The sequence below is a fragment of the Lacerta agilis genome, chromosome 10 (genome assembly GCF_009819535.1).
Source record: "Lacerta agilis isolate rLacAgi1 chromosome 10, rLacAgi1.pri, whole genome shotgun sequence".
Taxonomy (NCBI): domain Eukaryota; kingdom Metazoa; phylum Chordata; class Lepidosauria; order Squamata; family Lacertidae; genus Lacerta; species Lacerta agilis.
In genome coordinates this window covers 4,190,891-4,215,944 of record NC_046321.1, presented here as the reverse complement: position 1 = coordinate 4,215,944, position 25,054 = coordinate 4,190,891, and the positions used below count along the sequence as shown (strand labels likewise).

Below are 25,054 nucleotides of genomic sequence, written 5' to 3'. Positions count from 1 at the left end.
ACCTCTTTCCTTTCCTCTTTTTTTTTCTGGAGCTCCCTTCCTCTTCCTTTCTCTTCCGTATTCCTCTTTTCACTATTTCTTCTCACTATTCCTATTTCTCATTTCCCATTTCCACCCGTGCAAAATAACCCCACGCCTGGCAACCTCCTACCTATCATCAACAGCTAAGGAAGGGAGCCCTACTGGACGCCTGCCACTGCAGTGCCAGATCGGGCAGCCCTTTGGATAGAGTTTAAACGGTCCGGAAAAACCTCCCTTGCGTTCGGAAGCGGGCTCACGCACGACCAGCGTGTTTTACATGGCCCGACCGGGGCGGCTGAGGTCTGGGATAGTGCAGAGAAGTCCTTTGCCCCTTGGCAGCTGGCAAAGTAGAAAAAGAGCCCAGTCCCTTGCGTTCGTTAGACCAGCTAACGGGGCGGCTGACTGGGTATTGTAGGAAAAGAGATAGAGCTCAGAACTCCCCTTTTCGAGTCGAGCAGTGGTCCACTGGACAGACCAAGAAACAGTCAAGAATTGATAGGTAAGAAAGCAGAGTTGCGGTTGCCAGGATTTCCTCCCCCCTTCCCACACACACCAGTGCACTGGATTTATACTTACGCGTCTTCCACTGCGATCCGCTGGATCGTTGAAGACGAAGCCGGCTGAGCTTTGCCTTTGCTCCCCGGTTGGCTCCCCTTGGGACCTGCAATTACCGCCCGGAGGATGGCCGGAGGTCCGATGGGGTCTCCACGGGAGAAGAGGGTCCCGATGCCGGCTGAAGACTCGATGGGGTCCCCGGCCACCACGGGAGAACGCAGATCCCGGGTTTCGGCACCAAGACTGTTACGGAAATTACCGGGTCGAGAAGGCTCAGCTCCCGGTCCTACGGAGGAAGCCCGTGGTTCGCTGCGGAGGCAATGGAGACCAGCCGGAGATTGGAGCAAAAGCAAAGGAGTTTATTGCGCAACAAGGTTCAGGAGGATCCGAACCCCGAACAAAGGGTGTCCTGGACTTTTAAAAGTTCCCGCGATAGCCCAGAATACATAGCGAAATACATCACAGAAACGTCAGAGATGGGAGGGGAGAGAGGAGGTTACAGTAAAATTTACATAGGGGAAAAACAAGTTTTGCATATCAGGAAGGATGGCAGGAACCGGTGAATGGATCCAGGGTGGGTGCAATACACATTGAAGGTTTCTTCTGCGTCAGGACAATAGAAAGCTCCTAGGAGGATGTCTGCTGCCATGGTAGCTGATGGATGGGTGCTTGACTGGATTATCGGGAGGGGGCATCTCCTCCTGCGGACGTGACTCGCTGCTTAGGGGATTATGAAAGCCACTAAGTGGAGAGTCCAAAAATTATGCAGTATTGAAATAATATACTTCTGATGATCGGAGGATGGCGGGGACCGAGGGGTTAAAAAGGTTATTTTACAAGGAGCAAATAGACACCCGAACCAAGCAAATCGGACACTGCGTTCAGGAGTTGTGGATTTTTACAATAATAAATACTTCGAGCTGTCAAAATTGGGCCACCCAGCGTCTAAATTGTCCATTTGATACATTGTTGCAAGTTATAATTAATAGTTTCCTCAACTGGTTACATTTTGGTTTCGATTCCATTGTTCTCCCAGCAGGGAGCCTGTCAAAACCCACTTAGTGTTCAGTCAAGCGTGAAGGTGATGATTGAATCATAGTAGCTGACCTGAACGTTCCATTTTGCAGGCTGAGCTGGATGCATGCTCCTGATTGGTGGGTTTCCCGTTCATTGAGAAAATGGAGACCAGCGGAGCGCTGTTTGACAGAAGCGCTTTTCCAGAGGCTTTTTCGGAACGCAAATTGGGATTTTGGGGAACCCTTCATCACGAGGGTTTTATGTGGTGCTTGTGCGACATGTGAAGTGTAGGGAGATGGACATAAAAAAGGGGGAAAGAATGCCCGCTCATCGTCGGGCTTTTAGTGAGTTCACGAGTCCCGCACTCGCTACCGGGGAGGCATAGCGGTGGGGGAAGGTGGTAGCGGGTAAATTTCCCTATCACCACAGACAGGTTGTATATATCCACAGCTCTCTTGGGAAGGGAGGTGAACTAATGCCAGTGTACTAGAAGAAGCAAAGATCACCAGTGTTGAAGCAATGATTCTTCAACATCAACTTCGTTGGACTGGTCATGTTGTGCGGATGCCTGGTTATCGTCTTCCAAAGCAACTACTCTAACCCTAACTTAAGAATGGAAAGCGTAATGCTGGTGGTCAACAAAAGAGGTTCAGAGACTCTCTCAAGGCAAATCTAAAAAAAATGTAGTATAAACAGTGACAACTGGGAAACACTGGCCTGCAAACGCTCCAATTGGAGAACAGCCTTTACCAAAGGTGCCATGGGGTTTGAAGACGCTCGAACTCAGGACGCAAGGGAGAAATGCGCTAAGAGGAAGGCACGCTTGGCAAACCCTCACCGTGATCAACTCCCACCCGGAAACATATGTCCCCACTGCTCCACAGTCAATTACGGACTCACTGTGAAGACTGTGTTTATGGAAGACAATCTTACTCGGTTACGAGTGATCCCCAAAGAAGTATCCACAGCATTGACCAGAGGAAGAATGACCACTGAGAGTGCAGAGAAGAAACGGCACGGTGCATCTGCAGCAGCACAACAGGACGGCTTCATCTGCCCCAGCTGCAACAAAACATGTCTCTCCTGTATTGGTTTCTACAGCCACAGCAGCTGCTGAAACTCTCCAACAGTTTGACTTCACCCCTAAGGGTGCTCTCCTTCACTTTCTCCCGAGACAGATGGATGCCAACAAAATTAGTTTTGGGCTGAGCATGGGGATAAGAGGCCCCCTTCTCCATGCTGTATGCCCATCTACCTGAGCCACTTTTTTGCATCTGGCTATAGTTGGGGAATCTTGGGGAGCTAGTAAAAGAAACCCCCAAAAGTAGATCCTGTAAGTCTACAGGAAGGAAACTTTGCTTGTGCCATTTGGCTGCTATTTCACGACATGCAGAATGCTAGTTACAGGTAGGTAGCCGTGTTGGTCTGCCATAGTCAAAACAAAATAAATAAAAAAATCCTTCCAGTAGCACCTTAGAGACCAACTAAGTTTGTTCTTGGTATGAGCTTTCATGTGCATGCACATTTCTTCAGATACACTGAAACAGAACTCACCAGACCCTTGTATATAGTGAGAGAGTGGGGAGGGGTATTACTCAGAAGGGTGGTGGGAATGCTGCCATTCCTTAGACCAGCAGCCATATCACCCAGGAAATTCATAAATAACCACCAGTAACAGAAATGGGCTTTGGATATCAGAGAAGCAATGGGGATTTATTATTATTATTATTATTTATTTATTTTTATAAAGGTAAAGGTAAAGGTAAAGGTAAAGGTAAAGGTACCCCTGACTATTAGGTCCAGTCGCAGAAGACTCTGGGGTTGCGGCACTCATCTCGCTCTATAGGCCGAGGGAGCTGGTGTTTGTCTGCAGAAAGTTTTTCCGGGTCATGTGGCTAGCATGACTTAGCCGCTTCTGGCAAACCAGAGCAGCGCACGGAAACAGCGTTTACCTTCCCGCCGGAGCGGTACCTATTCATCTACTTGCACTTTGGCGTGTTTTTGAACTGCTAGGTGGAAGTGCCAATCAAATGAAGATCTCAGGGCAGTTTACAAGATAAAAATACAGGATAAAATCTGAATACACATACATCTCTGCAGTTTTCTGTGCTCAAGCATAAAGCTCGTTTAATCCTAAAATAGGAAGAAGGAATCCACCCAAGGACCATGTTAAATTTTGAGTAAACTACTGGGGTGGGTAAGAGATGAAAAAGTGGGCAGGGGAACAATGCACCTTTTTACGTTTGCTCAATGAGTTGCATTCTAGCCACGCAAAAATCGAAATGGGTTTTTATTTCATTGCAGTTCTATCACGGATAGCTCAGTTGGTTAGACCATGGTGCCAATAACAGCAAGGTTGCAGGTTCGATCCTGGGACAGCTGCATATTCCTGCATTGCAGGGGGTTGGACTAGATGACCCTCAGGGTCCCTTCCAACTCTTAAGTTTCTATGATCCCATCTTTTCCTCCCCAGGAGCTCAAGGTAGGGTACATGGTTCTCCCCACTCCCCATTTAGCCCCCACAACGACCCTGTCAGGTCAAGAGAGGAGTGTCCGTGCACCCACACGCCTCTCCATCCTTCATTCAGGCAAGCAAGAGAAGCTATATCACAGTTTGAGGATTATTTCTAGCCTGGCTAAAGCACTTGAGAAGGGGGCGGAGCACAGCCAGCGAGGGGTGTGGCCTGAGCGAGGGGGTGTGGCCTAGGGGAAGGTCCCAAGGGCCATCAAGGGAGGCCTAGGGGGCCGCCTATGGCCTCCGTGCCTGAGGTTCCTCAACGGGTTAAAAACAACAGTGTTTATGGCCATGTGCAGAATGCATTCCCCTCGTCACTAGGACAGAGTTAATTCTTGCCTTTGGTTAACCTGGTTATAGATTACTTAATTTCTATACCGCTTAAAATATTAAAAATATATCTAAGCGGTGCACAGAGAACTGAAGCGACAACAGGCAACTTAAACAAAACTTGGTAAAAATACAGTGTTGCGTGCAAAAACGTTAGTTTTGGGGACCTTTCAGAGTAACCCTCACCCCAATACAACTGCGCCCTAAAAGTGCCCACATACGCACGCCTGCTGCGTTTGGTCCTGTTCACACGTTCCTCGTACACAGGTCCCTTGAAAGTGACTCCCTCCTCCGGGGGAAGCTTCGCAGCCCCTTCGGCCAGGTGGTCGCGGTGGCGGAGCTCGCTCCCGCGCGGAAGAGGAGCCGACCTGAGGACTGGCGCCTTTAAAAATCAAAGCGCGCGCCGCGCAAAGCGCACGCCTTGCGCAGCGAGAGGAGAGGCGGCGCTCGCTACCCCACCGCGCCTCCTGCCTGCCTGCCTTGCTGCCTTTCCCGACCCCCAGCCCCACGTCCTCCTTGCGCGCTGCCCTTCCAGCCCTCCCACCCCCGGCCCAGACCCACCCCCGGCACGTGTTGGACTCGCCCGGGGAGGCGGAACGGGAGAGGCGCTCGCGGTCAGTTGCGCGCCGGAGAGCTGCGGAGCGCAGCGCTGGAGGCGGCCCCGGACCCGGCTTGCGCGGCGATGTCGGCGGACGCGGATCACGCTCGCAGGCGGAGGCACACGCACGACAACTGCGGTGAGGGCGAAACGGGGGGTCGCTTATCTTCCGTGGGGAAGGGGGCAAAGTAGGGGCATCTCTCCTAGAGGAGGAAGAGGAGGAACAGCTCTCCAGATTTTCATGGGCTTTTTGGGGAGGTCTTTTTTTCCAGCCCCACCCGGGGATCGAACCGGCGACCTTAGGCATGCAGAGCAAGGGGTAGCACACTGCTGGAGCGATGGCCCTCGAGTCGCAGAGCTACGGATAATATAGAATTGGAAGGGACCCTAGGGTCATCTAGTCCAACCCCTTTTTGCCCAAGGTGGGGCTTGAACCCACAACCCTGAGATTAATATATTGTGCACGTGTGTACATCTGTATTGCTGGTTTAGGTTTTGCAAAGCACCTTGAGAAGGCGTTTACCTTTAAGGAAGGGATAAAAAAATTTTTAAAGTCGTCGTCTTCTTTGGCGGTCACTTGTAGCCAAGTAAGATTGGCTTCCATAAACACAGTCTTAACAATGAGTCCGTAAGTGACTGTGGAGGCCAATTCTGGATCCACACATCCTTCCACAGTGGGGACATTGGTTTCCGGGTGGGAGTTGATCATGGTGTGGATTTGCCAAGCGTGCCTTCCTCTTGGCACGTGTTTCTCCCTTGCGTCCTGAGTTCGAGTGTCTTCAAAGCCCATGACACCTTGGGTAAAGGCTGTTCTCCAACTGGAGCGCTCGCAGGCAAGTGTTTCCCAGTTGTGGGTGTTTATACTACATTTTTAAAGATTTGCCTTGGAGAGAGACTTTGAACCTCTTTTGTTGACCACCAGCATTACACTTTCCATTATTAAGTTTGGAATAGAGTGGTGTAACAAAACTAGAACTGACTGTCTCTGGAGGTGGTGGACTCTCCTTCCTTGGAGGTTTTTAAGCAGAGTTTGGAAGGCCGTCTGTCATGGATGCTTTAGCCGAGATTCCTGCATTGCGGGGGGTTGGACTGGATGATTAGGTCCATCTATTACCATATAGCATATACAGGTAGGTAGCTGTGTTGGTCTGCCATAGTCAAAACAAAATAAAAAATGTAATTTAAAAAAAAAATCTGAAGAAGTGTGCATGCACACGAAAGCTCATACCAAAAACAAACTTAGTTGGTCTCTAAGGTGCTACTGGAAGGAATTTTTTTATTTTTTATTTTGTTTTGACATATAGCATATATTCAACACAATAAACAGCAACAATTTGTTGTTGACGAAGGACGGCTGGACATAGAAAGGGCCCCATTACCTTCAGTAGTTTAGGGCCTCATCAAACCTAAATCCAGCCCTGCCTTCATCCCATCTTAAAATGGGGCATGCTAGTGTCAAACGATGCTCATCCCTGGGTCACGCCGGAGAGCGAGGGTCCTCTTAAGGGATGGGTAGGCAAACTAAGGTCCGTGGGCCGGATCCGGCCCCATCGCCTTCTAAATCTGGCCCGTGGACAGTCCAGGAATCAGCGTGTTTTTACATGAGCAGAATGTGCCCTTTTATTTAAAATGCATCTCTGGGTTGCTTGTGGGGCATAGGAATTCGTTCATTCCCCCCCCCCCAAAAAAATATAGTCCAGCTCCCCACAAGGTCTGAGGGACAGTGGACCGGCCCCCTGCTGAAAAAGATTGCTGACCCCTGTCTTAATGCATTGTGTACAAAGTCCCACACCTGCCGCTCTTTCTGTCCGTAGTGGTCCGGATTGAAGTATAATTAAGATTTCAGATTTGAAATGCTGGAAAGATGCAGCAGCTAAAAAAGCCAATGCAATTCTGGGCTGCATCAAAAGGAGTATAGCATCTAGATCAAGGGAAGTAATAGTACCACTGCATGTTTAGCCTGGAGAAGAGAAGGTTAAGGGGTGATATGATAGCCATGTTCAAATATATAAAAGGATGTCATATAGAGGAAGGAGAAAGGTTGTTTTCTGCTGCTCCAGAGAAGCGGACACGGGGCAATGGATTCAAACTACAAGAACGAAGATTCCACCTAAACATTAGGAAGAACTTCCTGACAGTGGAATTTGCTGCCAAGGAGTGTGGTGGAGTCTCCTTCTTTGGAGGTCTTGAAGCGGAGGCTTGACAGCCATCTGTCAGGAATGCTTTGATGGTGTTTCCTGCTTGGCAGGGGGTTGGACTGGATGGCCCTTGGGGTCTCTTCCAACTCTAGGATTCTATGAGATCACCCTGCTGCCCATTGATCCAGCCAATCGCCCTGAATTCTTGGGGATTAGCAGACCTTGGCATTTCAAAGAGGGCGAGATAAATAGATGGTGGATAAAGGTATCGGTGTGGCTACTACCCACAGGCTGTACAACTCTTAAAAATACTATTTGCTGGGAATTCCTAGTGGGGAGAGTGAGCTGTTGCGGTCAGATCCTGCTAGGGGCTTCCCACTGAGGCATCCGGTTGGCTGCTGTGACAACAGGATGCTGGGCTAGACAGGTCTGATCCAGCTTGTAGGATTCTTCTTCTGTTCTTATTCAAAGCAGAGCACCCATGAGGCTTAGCTCGGTCGATAGAGCACGAGACTCTTAACTTGTGGGTCGTGGGTTCGAGTCCCACATTGAGCAAAAGAATCCTGCATTGCAGGGGGGTTGGGCTAGAGGACCCTCGTGGCCCCGTCTACCATTCTGTGATTCTGTATCTTGCTTCTAGAAGCCAGACACCACAGGGAATTAAGGGAGAAGCTGCACTGGGTTGCTTCACAACAGCGCCCAAGCTCTTGGAGCCCAAAGCACTCTTTTTTTTTGCCCCCCCATCTTCACGAGTTGCCAGATAAAACCAGGTTTTATCATGGTAGCCTTTGACCCTAAATTGTTCCATTGTCTTGTCTCCTCCTGCAACTCCTTAAAAAGAAAATCCTGGGTCACCGATAGGGCCTCTTTCACGGCCTTGGTGGATAAGATCGTGTTTGCGTTGCGATTGCGTGGGGCTTTGCACATCTCTGCTTCTCCCTCCCAGGGCCGTCTTAAGCATATCCGGCGCCGTGGTGCAAAGATCCCTCCGGCGCACCCCCCCTGCCCCATTTCCCAGAGTTGTTGACCTTTTCCCAAGCTTCTGCGGGGATCGCTCTCCTCCCACGGAGGCTTGGGAGGCAAGCGGGACGCCCACCAGCCATATGGTTGACGGGGCACAGCTGGCGGGCGTGCAAAGCCGCACAGCTCCCCCACTCGCTGGGGCGCCCCGTAGAGGCCAGCGCCCCGGCGCAACATAGGAAAGACAGCTGTGCTCCCTCCCCTCCAATCAAACCCTCACCTTGCAAGGGAAGCAAGTTCCCACCCATTTTCGGCTAAAACTACAACTCATTGGGACTGATAGGGCAGAAAACTCGGAGGCTGGCAGTAGGGGGCGCTAAAGCCAATGGCACCATCTGTGTCGTGCGTTTAAAGCAGCACCCTATCACTTTAAGCAACCATGGCTCTCCCCCCAAGCATCCTGGGAAACGTAGTTTTCTAAGAGTGGTTAAGAGAACCCATTTTCTCCCTCTTGGCAGAGCTAAGATTTCCAGAGTGCTTTAACAACCAATCCCTCTTCGCAAGGCGCTCTGGGAGTTGTAGTTCTGCGAAGGGAGTACGGGTCTCGTGGTGACGCTCGGCAGCTTTTTAACAAACTACAGCTCCCAGGCTTCCTTGGGGACAGTGATGGGATGACGCTTTCAATGTATGCTTCAGATGCGGCCTTAGTTGGGTTCATTAATTTCAGCGCACCTACTCCGGGTGAAACTTAGTTGACCTGATGTTTTCATTTCTGTTCCTGGGATGTTTTTTTTTTTTTATTTTCTGCATTGGCTGGCAGCAGCTGTCCGGGGTTCAAGACGAGGGTCTCTCTCCCAGACCTACCTGAGGATTGAAGCTAGGGCCTTCTGCATGTGGGGCACACGCTCTGGGTCATAAGCGAGCCCCACTCCTGCTGCAGACCAGGGACCAAGACCTTCCAGGTTGCCGTGGGACTCCCAACAGCCTCGTTTCACACGGCCGATGGCCAGGGATGCTGGGAGCTATAGCGCAACAACCTCCGGAGGGCGCCAGGTTGGGAAAGGCTGCCCTAGGTTTCAGGGCAGGGAGCTAATGCATGGGTAGGCAAACTAAGGCCCGTGGGCCGGATCCGGCCCCATCGCCTTCTAAATCTGGCATGTGGATGGTCCGGGAATCTGTGTTTTTTTTTACATGAGTAGAATGTGTCCTTTTATTTAAAATGCATCTCTGGGTTATTTGTGGGGCCTGCCTGGTGTTTTTACATGAGTAGAGCGTGTGCTTTTATTTAAAATGCATCTCTGGGTTATTTGTGGGGCCTGCCTGGTGTTTTTACATGAGCAGAATGTGTCCTGTTATTTAAAATGCATCTCTGGGTTATTTGTGGGGCCTGCCTGGTGTTTTTACATGAGTAGAATGTGTCCTTTTATTTAAAATGCATCTCTGGGTTATTTGTGGGGTCTGCCTGGTGTTTTTACATGAGTAGAATGTGTCCTTTTATTTAAAATGCATCTCTGGGTTATTTGTGGGGCCTGCCTGGTGTTTTTACATGAGCAGAATGTGTCCTGTTATTTAAAATGCATCTCTGGGTTATTTGTGGGGCCTGCCTGGTGTTTTTACATGAGCAGAATGTGTCCTGTTATTTAAAATGCATCTCTGGGTTATTTGTGGGGCCTGCCTGGTGTTTTTACATGAGTAGAATGTGTCCTTTTATTTAAAATGTATCTCTAGGTTATTTGTGGGGCCTGCCTGGTGTTTTTACATGAGTAGAACATGTGCTTTTATTTAAAATGCATCTCTGGGTTATTTGTGGGGCCTGCCTGGTGTTTTTACATGAGTAGAACGTGTGCTTTTATTTAAAATGCAACTCTGGGTTATTTGTGGGGCATAGGAATTCGTTCATATATATATATATATATTTTCAAAATACAGTCTGGCCCCCCACAAGGTCTGAGGGACGGTGGACAGGCCCCCTGCTGAAAAAGTCTGCTGACCCCTGAGCTAATGCATCGGGTCCCTTTGTTTCCTTGTGGGGTGTGGGGCGGGTGATGGTTCCCTCTCTCCTCCCTCCTTCCTTTGTTGGAGCATGTGCATGCAACCCAAGACGTCTTAAGGCTCCGGGACGGTTAAGCTGCCCTTAATCTCTCAATGGTGTCTAATTGATTGCTTTGGTGCGCATCATGTGAGCCCCCCCCCCCCACGGGCTGCGCATAATTCTCCTCGCCATCATCTGATGCTTGTGCCGGTCCCTTGGTGTCGGGTGGCAAGTTCGTTGGCTTTCTGCGGGGCTGTGTCACGCGGGAGAGTTGGTTTGGGTCGGGGCAGTTCCTCTGTTTGTTTGTTTTTTGTTTTTTTTATTGCTTTATTGTCGTTATAAATATCCATCATTTTGCAATCATTTACATAGCTTAACACATTCCACACATTTTACCTATTTTCCATTTCATACTAATGAAGTATTCAAATACATAATTGTGTGTCTCATTTTCCCCCCTCTCATATATAATTTGTACGAAACTATTTGATTCCATATTTCTACATCAACGATATCATGCTAATACTATAAACAATATATAAACAGTATAATGAGAGAAAAATAATAACTAAATAAATAAATAAGTAAATTTATAAACCTCGGTTATTTACACATAACCCAAATCTAAATTTAATACTTACATCACTAACAAATACATAATTAGACTTCCTATCTTTCCTGGTGTGTATTCCTTTTCTGCTTGTGAAAGTACTTAACATTTTTTTTTAATCCTTTAATTATATCCAAAACCTTCTACATTGCCAAATACAGCTTCATTTTCTCACACTCATTGTTTTTTTCTCCAGGATCTTTCAAAGGCCGCCACAGACTTTATACCATTTTCAATTCCTTGCAGGTACTTTCTATATCTCTCCCACTTTTTTTTTTACAAATTCCTGTCTATTGTTTCCTCTCAAACTACTGGTTAACTGGGCCATCTCTACTGTCCCTCTGAATCGCACCGTGATTTCGCGGCAAGCCGCAAGCGTTTTGCTTGCTGCAAGCCTTACAACAGCCTTGTGCGGTAGGCCGGCGTGGTATCTGGTAGATGAAAGTGCTTCTTTACGCACTTATGATTTGTTAACCTGTGGAACTGCCTCCCCCAGGAGGCAGTGATGGGTGTCTTTAAAAGAGGATTAGACAATTCATGGAGGCTAATGGCCAGGGTGGCTCTGATCTGGAGGCAGCAATGCTGTTAAATACCAGTTGCTGGATGCCACAGGGAGGACAGAGGTCTCTTTTTGTCTTATTTTTGAATAGATTTTATTAAAATTTGGGGAAAGGAATACAAAGGTTATTATCAAATACCTTTTAATCGAAACTAAAAACCTAATCTAAATAAAAACACAAAGCAAAAAAGGAGAGAGGAAAGAGGGAGAGAAAAGAGAAAGGGAAAGGGAAGAAAGAGAAAGAGAAAGAAAGAGGAAAACCAAAAAGAGGACTTCCAATTCTTCTTCTTCATGATGATAATGGTGATGATAAATTTATACCCCACCCATCTGGCTGGGCTTCCCCAGATCATCTGCCAGTTGTCTATAAAAATTATTCAACACATTCAAATTAACACCACTTTCGATAAACCAACATTAAACTTCAATCCTCAACCCGAAATATCACGAGTTCTTTTTCTTTTTCGTGCAAAAAAGAAGAGAACTTTCCAGTTTTTAGTAAATGTTGACAATGACTTTTCTCTGATTAAACATGTCGGCTTTGACATCTCAGCTCAATCCAGTAATTGTAGCAAGCTCTTGTGTTTGAATCCTGCTTGCAGGTTTCCCCACAGGCATCGACTTGGCCTCTGCGAGAACAAGATGCTAAACTAGGTGGGTCAGTGGCCTGTGCCAGGCACATTTTGCACCTGTCTATAGGCCACTTGCGACCAAGTGAAGATGCCCAGGTGCCGGGATGGTGCCTGAAGTCTCCACCCTCTGGAGGCGCATGCCTGGGGATCCTTGGATCCGGGCTGTTTTCACACACTAGCAACACATCCTGTTGTCGAATTATATCCTGCACAATCAGAATGAATTTGAGGAACCAAAAAAGCCCAAACATTGCAACCAAGCATTCCTTTTGGGTGACTGTAACTCTGGTGGCGCCGTGGGTTAAACCACTGAGCCCTAGGGCTTGCCGATCGGAAGGTCGGCGGTTCGAATCCCCGCGATGGGGTGAGCTCCCGTTGCTCGGTCCCAGCTCCTGCCAACCTAGCAGTTTGAAAGCACGTCAAAGTGCAAGTAGATAAATAGGTACCGCTCCGGCGGGAAGGTAAACGGCGTTTCCGTGCGCTGCTCTGTTTCGCCAGAAGCAGCTTAGTCATGCTGTCCACATGACCCGGAAGCTGTATCCCGGCTCCCTAGGCCAGTAACGCGAGATGAGCGCCGCAACCCCAGAGTCGGACACGACTGGACCTAATGGTCAGGGATCCCTTTACCTTTAACCCTGATTTAAGGAGCCATTTGGCTCCTAGCTTATATATCTGACGCCCAAAAGGTATCTCTCTTCTTCTTCTTTGGTGATCCCTCATAGCCGAGTAAGATTGTCTTCCATGAACACGGTCTTAGCAGTGAGTCTGTAAGTTACTGTGGAGGCCAATTCTGGATCCACATGTCCTTCCACAGTGGGGACATTGGTTCCCGGGCGGGAGTTGATCATGGTGAGGGTTTGCCAAGCGTGCCTTCCTCTTGGCACGTTTCTCCCTTGCGTCCTGAGTTCGAGTGTCTTCAAACCCCATGACACCTTTGGTAAAGGCTGTTCTCCAACTGGAGCGCTCGCAGGCCAGTGTTTCCCAATTGTTGGTGTACTACATTTTTAAAGATTTGCCTTGAGAGAGTCTTTAAACCTCTTTTGTTGACCGCCAGCATTACGCTTTCCATTTTTAAGTTTGGAATAGAGTAGTTGCTTTGGAAGACGATAACCAGGCATCCGCACAACACGACCAGTCCAACGAAGTGGATGTTGAAGAATCATTGCTTCGACACTGGTGATCTTTGCTTCTTCCAGTACACTGGCATTAGTTTGCCTGTCTTCCCAAGCGATGTCTAATAATTTTTGGAGACACCATTGATGGAATCTTTCGAGGAGTTAGACATGGAGTTTGTAAGTGGTCCGTGTTTCACAAGCATACAGTATGGTTGATAGTACAATAGCTTTGTAAACATGCATTTTGGTTTCCCTGCGAATGTATCTCTCTTATATCTGGTGCCCAAATGGTATTTCTTTTAAGGAGAGGGCCAGTATGTCATTGCAACCTGGGAAGCTGCGATTTCACAAAGCTCCTTGTTCTTGTGTACACACAGCAGTGCAGATGAACATCTGTGGAGCTATTCTGATCCCTTTAGAAACAGCCTGAGGAATGTTCTGTACATAGCAGAGTGGTGTCAAATTCCTAGGGGCTCACCGCCCCAAGAGTTGTGGGACACTTTCAAGGCTGGCGGAGTTACCGTATTTTTCCGTGTATAAGACTAGGTTTTTTCCACTTAAAAATAATGTCCAAAGTGTGGGGGCGTCTTACACACGGAAGCCATCCCCGCCATTTTCTTAATTCGGATTCCCCCAAAATGTTGTTGTTCAGTTGTGTCCGACTCTTCGTGACCCCATGGACCAGAGCACGCCAGGCACCCCTATCCTCCACTGCCTCTCGCAGTTTGGCCAAACTCATGCCAGTCGCTTCGAGAACACTGCCCAACCATCTTGTCCTCTGTCGTCCCCTTCTCCTTGTGCCCTCCATCTTTCCCAACATCAGGGTCTTTTCCAGGGAGTCTTCTCTTCTCATGAGGTGGCCAAAGTACTGGAGCCTCAGCTTCAGGATCTGTCCTTCCAGTGAGCACTCAGGACTAATTTCCTTCAGAATGGATAGGTTTGATCTTCTTGCAGTCCAGGGGACTCTCAAGAGTCTCCTCCAGCACCATAATTCAAAAGCATCAATTCTTCAGCGATCAGCCTTCTTTATGGTCCAGCTCTCACTTCCATACATCACTACTGGGAAAACCATAGCTTTAACTATATGGACCTTTGTCGGCAAGGTGATGGCTCTGCTTTTTAAGATGCTGTCTAGGTTTGTCATTGCGTTCCTCCCAAGAAGCAGGCGTCTTTTAATTTCGTGACTGCTGTCACCATCTGCAGTGATCATGGAGCCCAAGAAAGTGAAATCTCTCACTGCCTCCATTTCTTCCCCTTCTATTTGCCAGGAGGTGATGGGACCAGTGGCCAAAACAGGGGGTGTCTTATACATGGGGAGCGTCTTATAGATGGAAAAATACGGGTAACTTCCAGCGTTTATCTGACAGCCATTCTGCCTCCCCTTCCAGAGTTCCCCAAAGACTTGGAGCCCAAGGCCGACCCACATCGGAGGGGATCTCTCTGCGACCGGCACTGCGCTGCTGTCAACAACACCCACGGGGACGTGGGGGACCTGCATTCGGGGTCCCACCAGCTCATGCATGGCATCCTCACCCCCAGGATATTGCCAGGTAAGATGGGGAGTGTTGGCATCCAGAGGGAGCTGGGAGGCCAGCTGGCTAGCCCCCAGCTGGATCGTGCCCTTCCAGCCGACCTGCTGGACGACCCCCAGTGACCCAGCGACGACATAAACCAGCGACCCAGATTTCGAAAGCCTGGGCACACCATATTAGCAGAGCACGCTGCGCAACAGAAGTGGCGTGTTGAGGCTTGTGAAAGCAGATTTACAAGCAGATTTATTGAGCATAAATCAGGACAAAGGAAACATGTCTCTCCTTCGTCTCCTCCGAGAGAGTCTCAAAAGCAAAAGCAATTCCCAATGGAAGTTTCCAGCAATCTGTGCTGGTGTGTAAACAGACATGTGACACACAACAGTTCCATGTCTGCAATTTAAGGTGGAATGGAATTTTCCAACGGGGAGGGAGGGGGGGAAACAGGGATCTTCCATTGTAAACCACCCCGCGAAAGGCGGTATATAAATTTAATAAATGAAATATAGTGACGCGGCAAGAGGGGAAATGATGAGCGACGTGGCAGGTGCCTGCGATTCCACCAGCACCCATTGGGGGGCAGGCAAGGGAAAGGATCAGTTCACACCTGGCAGGTGTCACTGGGGGGGGGGGTTCCCAGCTTCCCTCCTGGCTTGGGGGGATCTTCTAAGGGCCCCCTCAGCTGCCCAGGATATTTGGGTCCTCCTCTTTGTGAAGCAGGGTGGATAAAAATCAATGATTAAAAAAATATATCAAAAAATAGATTTATTTAAAAAAAATCAATTTTTTTTTTTAATGGGATTTTAAAAATAAAATGCTTTTGGAGGGAGAATCTTTCTAAATAATAGTTTTCTCTTTAAGTTACATTGTAGTCCAAAGGCTATTCATCAGGAAATAAGGGTTTGTTTCAAGTTTTTCATGTGTGCTAAAACTCAGCCTGAGTTTGTTTGCTTTAAAAAAAAATATTGTTTAACCACATCAGTTAAGAAACATGAATATATATGCTATAGTGTAGTTATTTTTTTTTTAGCTAAATAAATTGTTTAAATTGTTATTAAGGAAACAGTTATTTTTCTTCTTCCAATAAAGTTGCCCAAATATAAACAGTTAACTCATTAGACCTCACAATAATTTCATAATTACCTGCCTCTGTGTTTCTAATAGTATAACCAAATCAGTAATTTTTGACAGAATTGTAAAAACCACTCTGAAAATTTATTATTCAAAAAAATGAAACCTTCATCTGGTTGTAAATATTAAGATTATACCAGCAAGAATGAATCTTTTGGTAAAATAATGATTTAAATCAAGTCTTACTGATTAGTGATTTAAAATGAAACCTTCATCTGGTTGTAAATATTAAGATTATACCAGCAGGAATGAATCTTTTGGTAAAATAATGATTTAAATCAAGTCTTACTGATTAGTGATTTAAATTGTGATTTAAAATGAAACCTTCATCTGGTTGTAAATATTAAGATTATACCAGCAGGAATGAGTCTTTCTGTAAAAAAATAATGATTTAAATCAAGTCTTACTGATTAGTGATTTAAATTGTGATTTAAATCAAATCCCTGAATTTTTGAATTTTATTGATATGGATGCTGCATTTTATGTTGTATTTTAAGCCGCATTTTAATCAATGTTTTATATTTGCTGTTAGCTGCCCTGAGCCCGCTTTTTAAACCAGGAAGGGCGGGGGTATAAAAATCTTATTTATTTATTTAGTTGTCAAACAAGAACGGACCCTGTTTGATTTGGGTTTTTTGCAACAGGGATGGCCAACCCTGGACAAGGGACTCTGTATCCTGCTCTCCGGAAAGGTCCCTTGTGCCCCCCCAAGACCCCCCCTAAAATGTGTGCTTTTTAATTTTCCCTGTTCCCCGAAAAGCACAGATACCCCCGACGTGTCCTGATGCCTCTGCCCGCTTTCATCCTCTCTCCCTAGTGTTTTATTTTTATTTTTTTTACAAATCTTTATTATGATTATTAAAATACAAATATGTACAACTATTGAACAAAAATGAAGAAACAATAACAGCACCAAATGCAAACAAAAAACAAAACAAACAAACGTATTCTATGCATTATATTGCTTATAGAAAATTATAATAATTTTCCCAATTAGCGAAACAAGAAAAGAAATAGCAAAAAGTAATAATTTTAAAGAAATAAAGAAGAAAAGGAGAGGGAGGATAAAGGAAGGGGGGGGAAAAGAAAGAGAAGGGGGGGAAAAGAAGAAGAAAAATAAAGAAAAATGAGGATAAAAAAGAAGAAGAAAGAAGAAAAAAAGGGGGAAAGAAGAAGAGAAAGGAAAAAGAGGGAAAGTGTAAGAAAGAATAGAACAGACTTATTCTACGAAAATTACTTCCACTGCTTATACAACGATTCATTTTCCTCTCTCCCTAGTGTTTTCGAACCCTTCCTGCTGCCCCCACCACTCCGAGGAAGTGCCGACATGCGATGGCTGCCTGGTGAAAACCACCCTCACCGCAGAGAACGAGGTGGAAGCTCACAAACTCTCCAACAATTACAAGGTGCGCTCCTGGCAGGGAGAGGAGGGCGGGCGGTGGCAAGGGGGGGGGGAGAGAGGAACGGAGCCTGGTGTGCCCGTTTGCCATCTAGGTCCGGCACATCCGCGAGGCGAGGTCAGGCGGTTGCCTCAGGCGGCAGATCCGGGGAGGCAGCATCTGTTGGGATATTTGTACAGACCGAGCTGCGAAAGCAGCAGCGAGGCTGGTGTGACTAGTGTCTGTTTCTACCCGTGAGAAAGCCAGCAGTCTTATCTGCTTTCTCGCACGTGTGATGTTATTGTATTTTTCGCTCCGTAAGACGCACTTTTTTCCTCCTGAAAAGTAAGGGGAAGTATCTGTGCGTCTTATGGAGCGAATGGTGGTCCCTGGAGCTGAATTGCCCAGGGGACAAAAGAGGATCGTGCTTTTTATTTTACAAAGAGAAAAGGACCCCGCTCAGCAGCTGATCAGCAAGAGATCGGGAGAGAGATAAGAGTCCCGGATCCCTTTTGGCCCGCCCCCTTGCCCAGGCCTCCATTGTTGAATGTGCTGCAGAGGGAGGTTGTTTGTTTCCCCAGTGACATGTGACTGGCTGATTAGATTATCTGTCTGGAAACTGTAGAAATGGCTCCCTTTCCTTTAGAAGCTGCAGAAATGTGAGTTGAACCCCGTAAAAACGGGGCTTTTCCTCTTTGCTCCCCCCCCCTTGCAAAAGGAGCTTTGCTTTTCCCCCTTTGCAAAAAAAAGCTGCAAAATTTTTAGCTGATCCTCAAAAAACAAAAAAAAACAAAAAAAACCACAGGACTTTCCTTGTTTCCTCCTCTAAAAACAAGGTGCGCCCTATGGTCTGGAGCACCCTATGGAGCTAAAAATACGGTACTTTACTTTCGTTTGTGGCTCGAGAGATGCTAGACGTTCTTATTCACAGCTCTGACTATCTGAGCTGTCTAGCAGAGACATATTCTGCATTTACATACAATAAATAGTTTAGCCTTACCTTAATCAATGGCTTGTGTGTGTTGTTCTTTACACTGGGGAACAATCGCATATTGAATGTGCCACCGGTCTCGCGTAGCCAGGAATGTGCACAAGGCTTTGTTCCAGGTTCGAGGCGGTCTCACAACTGGCCCCGGGTCGGGCATTTGCCAACAGCATCTTCCTTTGCCTTCCTGCAGACCTTCATGGCAACGTCACTTTCAAACAGCCATGGCTTCCCCGCTCAAGAGTCCCAGAAACTGTAGTTTGAGAACCTGGCACCTGTCTCCTAGAACTATGGTTCCCAGAAAGGCCTTGATGATGCAACGTAGCTTTAATCGACGCCCCTGTAACAAACAACCTCTTTCTCCCTCCTGCAGTTTGGCTTTAAGAAATGGAAGAGTCACGTGACGGCCAGGCCCTGGGAAGACCGCTCGGAAATTGTGAAGGAGCTGTACTCTGACCTGAACATAATTAAAAGCCCTGCAGGTAAAAAAAAACAACAGAAATAAATACCTGGTTAGTTTCCTGCTCCTTTCCTTGCCTAACAATCACCTGGAAATAAGCATCAAGAGGGGCTTGTTGTTGTTTTTTAAGAGGCCAATCCTCCTCTATCTTGCTGAAGGACAGACTTGTTTAATGAAACTTTTACCTTACCTTTCTCCATTAAACGCCCCCATTAAAAAAAAAATAAGTGGGAAAAGTGCATATAAAGCTCTATTGAAAGATCTCAAATTCTAGTAGAATTGTAGAATTGTGAAGGTACAAACCATAACAACAACAATTTATGATATTTCTATTTCTATTTCTATTTCTATTTCTATTTCTATTTCTATTTCTATTTCTATTTCTATTTCTATTTCTATTTCTATTTATTTATACATACATACATACATACATACACCACTCATCTGGCTGGGTTTCCCCAGCCACTCTGGGTGACTTCCAGCAAAATATTAAAATACAGTAATTCATCAAATATTAAAAGCTTCCCTAAACAGGGCTGCGTTCAAATGTCTTCTAAAAGCCAGATAGTTGTTTATTTCCTTGACATCTGACGGGAGGGCGTTCCACAGGGCGGGCGCCACCACCGAGAAGGCCCTCTGCCTGGTTCCCTGTAACCTCACTTCCTGCAGGGAGGGAACCGCCAGAAGGCCCTCGGAGCTGGACCTCAGTGTCCGGGCTGAATGATGGTTGGTGGAGACGCTCCTTCGGGTATACTGGGCAATTTCGGGCTTTAAAGATCAGCACCAACAATTTGAATTGTGCTCGGAAACGTACTGGGAGCCAATGTAGGTCTTTTAGGACCGGTGTTATGTGGTCACCAGTCACCAGTCTAGCTGCCTCAATCTGGATTAGTTGCAGTTTCCAGGTCACCTTCAAAGGTAGCCCCATGTAGAGCGCATTGCAGTAGTCTAAGCGGGAGATAACCAGAGCATGCACCACTCTGGCGAGACAGTCTGCGGGCAGGGAGGGTCTCATCCTGCGTACCAGATGGAGCTGGTAGACAGCTGCCCTGGACGCAGAATTGACCTGCGCTTCCATGGACAGCTGCGAGTCCAAAGCTCATTCAGTCCTCCTGCCAGTGCAGAGAATCCGCGGCTACAGCTTCCCTGATAGCTTGGCCATTCAGTCCTCCACTTCCAAACCTCGACTGCAGGAGAGTCCACCTCGTCCCAAGGCAACCTCTTCCTCCAAACTGCTGGGAAGTTCTTCCTAGTGCTTAGTTGAAATCCTCAAACATGAGTTAGGCAAACGTTATCTGGAGAGTTTTAATTATTTGAGGGCCAGCACTGGAAAGTTCCACTGCCAAGTAGCAACCCAAAAAGGTCTTTAGACCTGCATCATATAGTTAAAAGTAGTATCCTACAACTTTAAACAGCGGGTGGCGCTGTGGTCTAAACCACAGAGCCTAGGGATTGCCGATCGGAAGGTCGGCGGTTCGAATCCCCGCGACGGGGTGAGCTCCCGTTGCTCGGTCCCTGCTCCTGCCAACCTAGCAGTTTGAAAGCACCCCAAAAAGTGCAAGTAGATAAATAGGTACCGCTCTGGTGGGAAGGTAAATGGTGTTTCCGTGCGCTGCTCTGGTTCGCCAGAAGCGGCTTAGTCATGCTGGCCACATGACCCGGAAGCTGTACGCCGGCTCCCTCGGCCACTAAAGCGAGATGAGCGCCGCAACCCCAGAGTCGTCTGCGACTGGACCTAACGGCCAGGGGTCCCTTTACCTAAAGTCAAAGTTAATGTGGATTTCAAAAACCACCTGATTAAGAATTTGGAATAGATACGAACCTAGGTTATGTCCAAAGACTCCTGAATGGATTACGCCGCAAGAAGCTTTTCGTCGAAAAGAGGAGGTTGGCAAAGGTATCGAGAGTTATTAGAGTGGAGTCAAGAAGATTGTAAGATTAAAACAAGGGGAAAGTTCACAGTGGAAGGTTATCTGTTTCCAGTGGTTTTCTCATTTACAACTAACAGAGAGATTTAAGTTGGATAAATAGACTTTTTGTTTCAGGTCTCCTCCTCTCTCCTGGGCGTCCTTGGGGCCTTAACCTCCAAAGTTCTCTGTGCCTGAAGGAAGGGAACATGGGAGATCTGAGTCTCGGATAGACTTTGTGTGTTTTAAAAAACGAATCTTCTACCTAGGCTCCATGCTGACATGTGGAAATATTTTCTACCTGCTGTGTTTCGGATGGTGGCTGTCCTTGCTGTACGTCCTGGTCTCCGTCCTGATGTTCCTCACCATCCTGGGGGTGCCCTACGGTGAGTTCAGGGGACTTAACATAGAATCGTAAAATTGCAGAATTGGAAGGGGAGCCCCGTGGTCATCTAGTCCAACCCCAGGAATCTCGGAGCATACAAAAAGCAGTTGTGGCTGTGCTCACGTTCAAGATCCGGTTTCAGGGCGGAAGGAGGGAGGGAGGGAGGGACTGAAGAGGCAAAAGCAATGGATGGATGAAAGATTCAGGACAGGTATGTTTGTAAGAGCTTGGTCTTTTAATGTGGCAGCACTTGGACTTTGGAACTCCCTGCCTCTTGATACAAAGCAGGCACATACTGTATGTAGGATGTTGATGTATGTTTTAACCTGTTTGAATATTTTAACATTGTGGCCGATAATTTTATTATTTTATTCTCTTTATAAACCACTTCCGGGGTTTTATGAAAAAATTTAAAAAAAGGAAATCTGCCCCAGAGAGCCAGAGCTAATGTGAGCGGTGGCCTACATTTCGCCTTAGTGGCTGGGAATAGTCTTGCTGGTTTTCTTGCTGCGAGGAAAAGCCTGAGACGCCCATTATCCCAGATGGGATCTTGCCAGTGGCAGCTAGTGGCTGTTGGGAGTCGTAGTATGGAAGGCAGAGCGCCCGGTCAGGGACAGATCTACTGTGAAACAAATGAAGCTGAACTGTCTGGTCGACCCAATTTGAATCGCACGACTCAAACCGATTAATTTTTGGCGGTATAATTTTTTTCATAGGTGTTTCAGCTGAAAGATTCTATTGGTTATGGTCTTTTCTCAGTTTCAGTTCATCATTCTAGGGTGCATTCCTCTCATTTTCATCCCACCCCCGTAACTCAAAAACTATAAATCGCAGGACATTTTCATTCAACCCAGCGGCTTCGGCACGTGAGATAATCCAGTAGAGCCATTTTAATCAAAATCTGAGATGTAGTTGTTAATTTTTTGAAAAATAAATGTGCGGGTCTCTTGTGGGGCAACCCCAATGAAGAAGGTCAAAGGGTTACCCAGACCTCATTGCTGGTTGTGGGGGGCATGACTGTTTGAGCTCCAGCTCCCCCCCCAAAAAAACTTAGATCTGTCACCGTGCCTGGCAGTGGGCGGAGCCAACACCAAAAATAGGCGGAGCCAGAAAATTCTGATTTTTGTCCCTGTCCTCTTCCTTGACGAGTTCTGCAAGTGGCAACCCTGAGATTTAAGGAGAAGAGGAAGATGGCAACAAGAACCACCCCCTGGGCTGGCTTAAATTAAGAAGGAAAGTGGGGTGCTGGCCGAAGGCAGAGGACCGAGGTTGGTGGGGCAGTGCCCCATTTGCCTAATGGATCTTGCCCCTGCCTACAGAATGGGGCAGCTCAATGCTTTGCCCAATCCCAGGGGTCAGCAAACTTTTTCAGCAGGGGGCCGGTCCACTGTCCCTCAGACCTTGTGGGGGGCCGGACTGTATTTTTTTTTGTGTGTGTGTGTGGGGGGGGAGAACAAATTCCTATGCCCCACAAATAACCCAGAGATGTATTTGAAATAAAAGGACACCTTCTACTCAAGTAAAAACACACTGATTCTCGGACCATCCGCGGGCCTGATTGGGAAGGCGATTGATCCGGATCTGGCCCAAGGGCCTTAGGTTGCCTACCCCTGCCCCATCCCACCCACTTCCTTTGCTCCGGAACCTCACCTGTCTTTCTCCCTTCCGCAGGTAAGCTGTGCTGGAAACTTGCGGGATATTTCCTCTGGCCATTTGGGAAAGTCATTCAAAAGGTAGGATACCCGAACGGAAGCTGGCAGCCGTCTGTTCAAGACACAGCCTGCATCCGTTGTTGTTTTTTTGCAGAACTGCGACTTCTGGCGTTTTTGAGAGATGCCCGGCTAGGAATGGCGGTGTCTTGAGGGAAGAGGGGGGCAGTGGCTTCCGAGGTGAAATCTGCCTGCTCCTCTGGGGCGGGGGGTGATTTCCGTCCTCCCCTTACGGTCGCTTCTGGAAAGAATATGCAGGCCAAAACGCAGCCGGCCTTTGAAATGTTCACTTCTCCGAATTCTGAACTGCTGTTTAAAAAATTGCTTATCACGTGAAGATTGCAGTACAAAAATACTTGAGAGTGGGGGGGGCAGGCGGGGGGGGGAGAATTGATTGCAAAAATATGTTTATTGGAAGGAATGCGCAATGATAACAAATGTTTGTGAGGACTCTACCAGCTCCCCCACAGGCCACCTCGGATGCAGTTTTAAAATCTATACAGCCGTAACTTGGGAGTCGAACAGAATCCATTCTGGAATCCGTTTGACTTCGAAAGGGTTTGGACCTTAAACTTGACATGAGTCAACAGTGTGATGCAGCAGCTAAAAAAGCCAACGCAATTCTGGGCTGCATCAATAGGAGTATAGCATCTAGATCAAGGGAAGTAATAGTACCACTGTATTCTGCTCTGGTCAGACCTCACCTGGAATACTGTGTCCAGTTCTGGGCACCACAGTTCAAGAAGGATACTGACAAGCTGGAACGTGTCCAGAGGAGGGCAACCAAAATGGTCAAAGGCCTGGAAACAATGCCTTATGAGGAACGGCTTAGGGAGCTGGGTATGTTTAGCCTGGAGAAGAGAAGGTTAAGGGGGGATATGATAGCCATGTTCAAATATATCAAAGGAGGTCATATAGAGGAGGGAGAAAGGTTGTTTTCTGCTGCTCCAGAGAAGCGGACACGGGGCAATGGATTCAAACTACAAGAAAGAAGATTCCACCTAAACATTAGGAAGAACTTCCTGACAGTAAAAGCTGTTTGACAGTGGAATTTGCTGCCAAGGAGTGTGGTGGAGTCTCCTTCTTTGGAGGTCTTTAAGCGGAGGCTTGACAGCCATCTGTCAGGAATGCTTTGATGGTGTTTCCTGCTTGGCAGGGGGTTGGACTGGATGGCCCTTGGGGTCTCTTCCAACTCTAGGATTCTATGGAAACCAAAGCATGGCTTCCGATTGGCCACAGGAAGCTCCTGCAGCCAATCGGAAGCCCCGTCGGACGTTCGGCTTCCAAAAGAACGTTCGGAAACCGGAACACTCACTTCCGGGTTTGCGCCGTTTGGGAGCCAAAACATTTGAGAACTAAGCTGTTTGGAAACCAAGGTACGACTGCGTTTAGTTTTGTTGTGCATTGGTAAATCGCCTTAAGTCTAATGTGGAAGGTGATTCATAATCTGTTGTCGTTATATTATTATTATTATTATTATTATTTGCCTAATGTACACATTTTTTTGCAAACCATTTCCCGCAGTAAAAATAATGTCTTGGCCTTTGATTTGGGAAGTGCCCTTTCCCTCCCCTGACTTCTTTCTCAACTCCTGCGTCTCGCAGACGAAAACTTACCATCGGAACTGCAACATGAAGTTCAGCAAATACGACGCCATCGCGGAAGTGAACGAGGTGAAGGAGACGACTCCCCTCGTCGCCCGCCAGGAGTCGGCTTGCGAGGACAGTGCACCACACTGGGTAAGGTGGCGTGCTGCCTTCCTAGAATCATAGAATTGTAGGGGACCCCCAAGGGCCATCTAGTCCAGCCCCCTGCAATGCAGGAATCACAGCTCAAGAATCCTTAAAGGAGAGGGGGCAGACTCTCCCCCCACTGGAGGTTTTAAAAGAGAGGTTGGAGAAAACAAGGGAGGATCCAACTGAAGAAGAGTGGCAACTTACTGTATTTTTCGCTCCATAAGACGCACTTTTTTCCTCCTAAAAAGTAAGGGGAAATATCTGTGCGTCTTATGGAGCGAATGTTGGTCCCTGGAGCTGAATTGCCCAGGGGCCAAAAGAGGATCATGCCTTTTATTTTACAAAGAGAAAAGGGGGTGTTGAAAGGACCCCACTCAGAAGCTGATCAGCAAGAGATCGGGAGAGAGATAAGAGTCCCCGGCTCCCTTTCAGCCCCACCCTCCTTTGCTGAATATGCTGCAGAGGGAGGTTGTTTGTTTCCCCAGCGACATGTCACTGGCTGATTAGATTATCTGTCTGGAAACTGTAGAAAAGGCTCCCTTTCCTTTAGAAGCTGCAGAAATGTGAGCTGAACCCCATAAAAACGGGGCTTTTCCTCTTTGCTTTTCCCCCTTTGCAAAAAAGCTGCAAAACTTTTAGCTGATCCTCAAAAAAACAGGGCTTTTCCCTTTGCAAAAAAAGCTGCAAAACTTTTAGCTGATCCTCAAAACAACAGGGCTTTTAGAGGAGGAAAAGTAGGAAAAAAAATTTT

The 25,054-nt window shown here is 47.3% G+C and overlaps 1 protein-coding gene across 1 annotated transcript in view; it reads left to right on the top strand.

The window, feature by feature from the left end:
* Positions 1 to 5,098: 5,098 nt before the first annotated feature.
* The window catches only part of LOC117054403 (putative cation exchanger C521.04c), a 45,185-nt gene continuing 25,229 nt past the window's right edge, over positions 5,099 to 25,054 (top strand). The window contains exons 1-7 of the mRNA XM_033163196.1: positions 5,099 to 5,175; positions 14,471 to 14,632; positions 17,021 to 17,148; positions 18,480 to 18,588; positions 20,743 to 20,859; positions 22,530 to 22,591; positions 24,172 to 24,306. Coding sequence (XP_033019087.1) covers positions 5,121 to 5,175; positions 14,471 to 14,632; positions 17,021 to 17,148; positions 18,480 to 18,588; positions 20,743 to 20,859; positions 22,530 to 22,591; positions 24,172 to 24,306 — 768 coding nt within the window. The 5' untranslated portion in view covers positions 5,099 to 5,120. The remainder of the gene's footprint in view (positions 5,176 to 14,470; positions 14,633 to 17,020; positions 17,149 to 18,479; positions 18,589 to 20,742; positions 20,860 to 22,529; positions 22,592 to 24,171; positions 24,307 to 25,054) is intronic.